The following is an 8,011-nucleotide window of genomic DNA, read 5'->3' on the forward strand; positions in this document are numbered from 1 at the left end:
TGTATTGAAAATTCCTATTTTCTTTCAGTTTTGGAAATATGGGAAGAGTTATAGTACATTTCTAGCAAGTGTATTGTATGAAAAATGAATGCTTTAGTAAAATGTGTGTGAGATCAATAGTAGTGAGTTGGTAGCATTCAGTAAGATGATCCTGATCGCAACTCCATAGGATGCACTTTTTAATGGCAATTTCTGAGCTTAAAGTATGTTCTTATGACATGTTTTCTAGCACCAAGAACAAGTGCTTAATGATACGGTGGATGGAAAAGAAATCTACAATACAATTCGTCGGAAAACAAAGGATGCTTTTTATAAAAATATTGTCAAAAAAGGTTATCTTCTGAAAAAAAGTGAGTTATGTTTACTTCTATTATTTTTTTAAAAGGAAGAGAAAAAGCAGATAAGGATCATAGAATCATACAGTATATTAAATTGGGTGTCATAAAGATCATGCTCCTCACAGGTCTGCTGAAAGCTAAACCACATGACTAAGAGCATCATCTACATACTCCTTAAATCCTGACAGGCTGTGAGCATTTCCTGTATACCCTGTTCCAAGGACCAGCCTCCTCCTCAGTGAAGAACTTTTTCCTGAAGTCTAATCTGAATTTTCTCTGATTCAACTTTCTTCCATTTCCTCGTGCCTTACTGTTGGTCACTATAGAGCGAATTTAGTGAGTTTAGTGGTACTAAAGAGCTAAAAATTGAAGTAGGGAAAAGGTTCTAGAAAGTGTGTAAGGAGTATGAAAGATCTTTTTCCTTAGGTAGTAGATGAGTAGAACAACGTGATACTTGAAATTACATGCAACGTGAAAATTCTAGTTGGCAGTTCTGAAAAAATCAGCACAGCACAAAAACTAAGCATCCTTGTCAAAAGTGACATTCAAAATCATTAAATGAAATATATTTTCATAAACTGTTTATACTTAATATGGAACTCACTAAGTTCTAGCTGATAGAGGTCTGAGAGCTAGAATAGTGTAAATCTGTGCATTCACTGCAGAGAACAGCTGGTTTAATTTTGTTAAACAGCTGTTTAATATTTGTAACAAATAATTAATTTGTTATTCCAAGTTGAGTTTTATGTTTTCAGTGTTAAACTTAACCTTTGTATGTCAGACTGCATTTTATAGTGACTTCTTAGGGTTCTAATGCTGACAGAGCATAACATAAAATAAGCACACTCAAGCTGACAGCTTGACTTACTTCGTTGTAACCTTCAGTATTACCCTGAAGAATTTCCATTGAACAAGGTTTTGAAGTTTTGAGGAAGCTAGTCCCTTGCCGAGTGTTATATTTCTGTCTTTTGAAAAAATCAACATTAATGGATGCAGAAAAATGGGGTCAATAACAAAATTTCTGCCGATGGCAAGAAGGATAAGTTACAAGTGTTAATCTGCATAGTAACCTAATGCAAGAAAGAATGTAAGAGCTGAAGTATAGGCTAATATAAGAGACATTAAAAAACCCCAAACCACCTCATACTATACCTTCTGAACAGAACAAGGGAAGCATCTCATTGGTTGATAAGGCTCATTCTGGGAGGTGAAGAGATGTCATGGAGTAGATAATGAAATGAGAATGACTTGGAAAAATTAGGCTAAAAGAAGCAGATTGGAGTACTGTCTTGTAGACCTAGTGTATATGGCATAAATGTAATAAAATCTCTCTTCCATCTAGGAGTCATGGTATAATAAATGTTACATTTGTGTTTTGAAAACAATGTTGCTATTGGCTTATTGATGCCCCAGTGGATTTGTGATGATTAAAGGATGAAATAAAGGCTGAAAGTTTTTTCTAAATGGTACTCTGATTTAAGCATTAATTTGTTGCAGAATGCTCCTAATCCATTGTAATTTAAAGAACCTTTCTCTGCAGCAGGTGGAACCAGCCAAATTCTTACATATGGGTGTGTTTGCAGGTTGATTCTGATTTAAGTCTGCATATAAAATATTTCCATTTCTGTTGTTCAGCTCTATGTTTTAAGGTATTGTAATGCAATCTGTTAAACATTGGTCAGAGTTAAAGAGTAACTTTCTAATGTCAAGAGTCCATTTCTTAAAAAATCTAATGAATGGGGTCCCACTGTCATTATTTGCAGTCTATGTAGATACAGGCATAACACTGAGAGGAGCTCAGGGGCAGCTCATATGCACTTGCATAATGCTGTTGAAAACACTGAAGATGTTTGAAGACCTGTTGCAACACTACCTGCATCTGTGAAGAGGATTTGGTTTTAGTCACATGTTTTACAAAGCTGAATGTGTATGCTGATGTTAAAACTCTAGCAAGATTATCTGTACGTTGCTCTTCTCTTCGAGAATTTGACAGAAACTTTACTGCCCTCTTCTGTTTTCTTAAGTGACAAAATTTACATGTCGTTTTAGACAGTATTGTAACCATTTGCTTGATTCTTGTGCAGGTAAAGGAAAGAGATGGAAAAACTTGTACTTTATATTAGAGGGAAATGATGCCCAGCTTATTTATTTTGAAAGTGAAAAACGAGCCACAAAACCCAAAGGACTAATAGACCTTAGCGTGTGTTCTGTCTACGGAGTACATGACAGTTTATTTGGCAGGTAGGACATCAGCTTTTTTAAATCCTATTGCACTAAGAGTTAATAAGATAAATAATTTTTTTACGTTCTAAAAGTTCTGCATTACTTGGACAGGTATTTGAAAGCTAACTTGGTTAGAAGTCGGTAGGTGCTTTTCTATTTAAAAACAAATACTTTGTAGTATAGTAGTTCATATAAGTAAACATCCTCAGAGATTGTTTTTGCACAATCTCTGTGCAGTTACTTGCACATCAAACCTTATTTACTGCAATATTTTGATATTCAAAATATGCTGACCACAAGGGACGTGATTATCAGCAAGAAAGTTGAGAATCAGAAGTCTTCTAGATATCACTAGAAATTAAAAAGAGAGTTTATATATTTTTTCATTGTTAGTTACAAAAACAGCTCCACTGGCCTGTACTATAGTGTTTTATAGAAGAAATAATTACATTTACTTACATAATAAATAATAGAAGTTAGAAATTCTGGTTATCCTAAGAACCTTTAATGTTTATTGAAAACTTATATATAGTCAACTTCTAGTTACTTGGTGAAAAAGCTTAGGACAGATGTTTAAAATTAGTGGCATTTCTCAATCTGCAAAGACTGATGCTTTGCTCAGTCTGGGGGTTTTTAAAATATTTATAATAATTTTGAATAAAGATTATGAAAAAAATTACTGGAATGTTCCCTATGTAGTTGACAATTGGGCAGGGAGCTTTGGTTTATATTGTAATCAATAAACATTCTGATTTTTTTCCTTAATTGGAACATAGTTGGGTGCTGGGTGATACTTAGAGGTGTGTAGGAGGACTTGGGTGGTTGCAGCAGGTTAGGAAGCTGTTAGTGAGGAACTGCAGCTGACACAGCTCCTCCTGCACTTCAGGTAGCTGATAAAAAACCATCTCGGCTGTTTCCTCAGGAGTACAGTGAAGTCTGTACTTCTGCAGCTTTTAAGGTCATAGAGTTTTGTCACATACACTTGAATGTTACATGTATGATCTAGTACACATTTCACTGATCATGAGAGCTGTGGGACACATTCATAGAGGGGATTCCTTAGGTTAATACTGTTTCCTGAAATAAAAATCCTTAATGTATGATTAACTGCTTGTAAAATAATGCTCAACCTCAGCTGCTTTTAAAGTCTCTAGGAATAATCCCTGTTGACAAGTTTTTTCAGATGGCTGTTTTTCTGCCTTGACTGTAAGCCAGCATATATGCCTGTTCAGTACACACCATTCTAAAAACATGTCAGTACTCTGAAGCAGGCTGCATATACTGTAGTTTTCTTAAAATGACACAATACATTCAAAAACAAAATGCAGCTTTTGAAGATCTGAGAAATCTTGTTGGAGTTCATCCTCTTTCCATGTGTGATGGTAACATGTAGATGAATAAAAATGGATGCAGTTGTTCAATGCACCTTACAGACAAACAGCAGGAGTCTATTAGTTTGGTGTAAACTTTGTTTTGGCACAGATCAAGTGAAGGTGTCTGTTAATATGTGAAGATTAATTAAACTCAATTTTTGTTGTGTTTTTTTTTATTTTTAAGGCCAAACTGTTTTCAGATAGTAGTTCAGCACTTTAGTGAAGAGCATTACATCTTTTACTTTGCAGGCGAAACTCCAGAACAAGCACAGGTGAGAGCTTTTATTTGCTAATTGTAAAAAAAGTAACTTTTTATCTTGTGGTGTTAAAATGGACTAGTAGCAGATCTCTGAGGGGAAAGGCTGGTGCTGAAAATCCAGCACCTGTATTATCTATTCTTCAGGATTTCAGTTTTGACAAGTTCCAGTCAGGTCCTGTGCACAGAACTTCCATTATTTTCTGTTTCTGGAGAACATACATGTTTTTTGACGTAGTTGAACTCAGAAGAAAAAATTTACTCTCCAGATCTTTTCCATGTTATATAACACAAGCATAGTAAGTGAGAGTTTTACTTAAGAGTGAAATAAATAAAATGCTAATTTGTGTATGTATGCCCAGTGACCAAAGTGCATTGAACTGCCTTTTCCAGTTCTTTACTCTATACAAACTGGTAGTCATGCATAGTCTTCAGCCTTGATGGTGCACAGTGTAAGGTTTTCTGGGTTTATATGATATCTTTAGTTACTAGCTCTCTTAACAGTTAAATGATTACGAATTGTGGGACAGAAGCCTTCTTCTGAGAAATTATTTTACCAGCAGATTGTATCTAAAATGACACAGTGTTCTTGTTTATTAAGTTTTAAGCTCTGCAAGTTCACAGCTCTAATGTAAATGTTGCATTAGAAGTTAAGCTTCGCATTTGATGTTATTTGAATGGGATGAAAGCTTTTTAGAGCACTCATAACAGACTGTATTCACCTGAGCATGAAGTCTGTATAAATACAATATTTTTTGTGCGCTGTATAAAAAGGAAAGTGCAGATTTTCTTGTTAAATTAATGCAAACAGTTAAATTTGCAGATGACTTAAGAATGTAGTGGCATTTGTCATACAACTGTCAATGTACTGTCTTTGAGAAGCAGTGTGCTGTATCATAATTGAGAATATATGAATTAAATTCCATGCGCCTTAATTAATTTTTGTCCTATCTGTAAAATATTTTGTTTTTTAAAAAGTAAAAGAATTAAAAACATGTAGAAGAAAAAATAGCCCGTTTTGTTTCCTAAACATTTGGTTTAATTTGCTTTTGATTTTGAAACTCCTTAACAAGCTGTTCACTGCATTTATACAGAACATAGTTGTTTCAGGTTTCTTTATAAAATGGCTTTGTCCCAGAAAAGTTGACAAATATTTCTTTTTGAGAATGTTCAGCTTTCCTTCTAACATTTCATAGAAAAATAGAAACTTGGTAGGGTGTAGCTGAAAGCTTTTCTTTGGAAGGATTTGAAAGCTGAAGCCTAACTCACAAAGCTGAGAATAGATGCAGTGCATATTCCTATATTTTTAAAATGTAGATGGTGTTGTGAAGAATGATTGAAGCAGTGTCGTGGGGTTTTTAATGACATTGTTAAATTGTACTTTGAGAGATGGCAGATCTTTGAGATACTGACTGAAGAGAAGACTGTTGGTCAAAAGCTAAATCTTGTGCTTTGCAAGGAATGTACAGGATTTAATGGTTGGCAGATGATAATTAGAGAATGAGGCTACAATGTGTCTTCCACCTTCCAAAGACAAACTGGAGAATGTTGGATATATGCTCTATGTTTCTGTTAATTGTTCAGTTTTGGTTTGAAGTGTATAGTGTTACAACTGCCTTACGGTAGTACTGGAGAGAATAATCAAACCAGTTTGGCTTGTTAAATGCAATTTTCTCAGAAGCAAACAAGTTTTGCTTAATTTTATATGCAATTTGCAATTATTTGTAGTATCACTGCACTGGAAAATTGGCAAAGGTCACACTGTATATACATTAGTAATGCTTGATAATTCTAAAAGAAAAAATGGTTCAGATTTGCAAATTCTTTATGAGATTTTGCTTAGTAAAGATGATAAATTTTCTTTAATATTCAAACTTTTGTACCGTGGAATTACAAGGAACTGTGGTTTTGCCCGTGGAATTACAAGGAACTGTGGTTTTGCCAAGCTAAAGTGAAAATTCAGATACTTTTTGCAGATACGTCTGTTCCACTGCAGGAAGCTGTATCTGACTTGGTTTCGTTACATTCTTCTGCGTCCTTCTCTCTTAGGATTGGATGAAAGCTCTGCAGGTGTTTTGCAGTTTAAGAAAAAACAGTCCAGGAACATCGAATAAACGTCTGCGTCAGGTGAAGCTGATATTGTGGGGTTGGAGGTGCATGTGGAAGAGGAGTATTTTGCCTCATCTGTGCAAAATGATATTCATAAATCTCTGAATTTTCCTTTCAACAGTAGCAAATCCTGAATAAAAGTCTAAAGAAGTCAGCAACTTTTCAAATATGCCTCACATGGGAAACTTTAAAAATTAATGTTACATGTAAACAAAACAGAACAAAAAGTTTATATGACACATACATAAAATATTAATTACTTGCATTTTATTTGCATATAAATACATGTTATTTGACTAATGATACTCCTTTTACGTAACAAATACATGCTGAGCCATGCTTGTGTCTTAATTTGTCTTTGGCCTCTTGAAAGTGCCTTATATGCCAGAATTTCTTTGGAGAGAGAGGGCAGTCAGTCTTAAATAGCTATGTCTGTAATGACTGGAGAATAACAGAGAAATACTTGAAGAATTCTTGGTATGATTTAATCTTAGGAACATTGAACGTAGTTATTTGTTATAGGCAGTAGAGAAGGGGATAAAATGGTGAATAAAAAGTAATAACCACAACTGTTTGGTTGTGAACATTAAAGAAGTTTGGATACTTCTGAACTGGTGAACTGAATTAGGTGAATTTACAGAAAAAGTGACAAGTGCAATTGGGAGCTTCAGTGAAGCTGAAAAGCAAAGCAAAAAGGGAATTCTTTTCTTCAAAAAGGAAAGACAGTGCTTATCTACATAAAAGAATATAATGTAATGTGTTGCACAAGAGAATTTTACATAATCTGTTAAGGAAAGCACCAAACAATAAACCACTGTATTTGGAATTGTTCATGGCTCTTACTCAAAGTGCTAGTCTTCCATTTCCATAAAATTTTCTGTGGCTGGAAAAGTTGTTATTTGCAAATTCTAATGCCTCAAAAATTATTTTAAAATAAAAACCCAAGATGCCTTAAAAACATGGGTCTGGATATTTGTTTTCAGTAATAATTGGAGTAACTCTTACTTTGTTCATCGTGCTTCTTAAAATGTTCCAATATCTTTGGTCTTTGCTCTTCTAATAAGGAGTTTTGTACTCAGTATTTGCATATTAACATAAAGCCTCTGCATAGAGGATTAAAAATAATTCATTCATGTGATTTGTATTTTAGCAACAAAAAATAAACTGTGTATATTTTTTTCAGGTCAGCAGTCTCATTTTGCACGTAGAAGAAGCTCATACACTCCCAGTAAAGCATTTTACAAATCCATATTGTAACATCTACCTGAACAGCGTCCAGGTAGCAAAAACACACATTAGGGAAGGACAGAACCCTGTGTGGTCTGAAGAATTTGTCTTTGAGTAAGTCTTAATTATCTTGAATTAGTGAATTTCACTTTTAATTTGTATTAGATTTAAGATTCTTAACACCTTTTTTTTTTTTTTTAACAGTATTTTAAAATACTGTATATGTGTTTATATAGCAGCAACCTTTCAGACAGATTCTGCATGGGCAGAATTTTCTGTAGACATCTATCTTTGCTAATATAAGTGGCTGATAATGGTAACTCAGGATTGAAATGAAATTAGGAGAAGCTTAAATGCCAGCCATGTACAGTATTAATTGAGGCTCTCTGTCTTTTCTCCTAGTGATCTTTCATCTGATATTAATAGATTTGAGATAAGTCTTAGTAACAAAACAAAGAAAAGTAAAGATCCAGATATATGTAAGT

At 34.1% G+C, this 8,011-nt stretch overlaps 1 protein-coding gene across 1 annotated transcript in view; it reads left to right on the forward strand.

Annotated features, from left to right (window-relative positions):
- Positions 1-8,011, forward strand: part of RASA1 (RAS p21 protein activator 1) — a 52,798-nt gene that overhangs the window by 30,696 nt on the left and 14,091 nt on the right. The window contains exons 10-15 of the mRNA XM_040089207.2: positions 230-350; positions 2,423-2,579; positions 4,119-4,206; positions 6,240-6,317; positions 7,483-7,640; positions 7,929-8,005. Of these exons, the coding sequence (XP_039945141.1) occupies positions 230-350; positions 2,423-2,579; positions 4,119-4,206; positions 6,240-6,317; positions 7,483-7,640; positions 7,929-8,005 (679 nt within the window). The remainder of the gene's footprint in view (positions 1-229; positions 351-2,422; positions 2,580-4,118; positions 4,207-6,239; positions 6,318-7,482; positions 7,641-7,928; positions 8,006-8,011) is intronic.

The sequence above is a fragment of the Hirundo rustica genome, chromosome Z (genome assembly GCF_015227805.2).
Source record: "Hirundo rustica isolate bHirRus1 chromosome Z, bHirRus1.pri.v3, whole genome shotgun sequence".
Classification (NCBI taxonomy): Eukaryota; Metazoa; Chordata; class Aves; order Passeriformes; family Hirundinidae; genus Hirundo; species Hirundo rustica.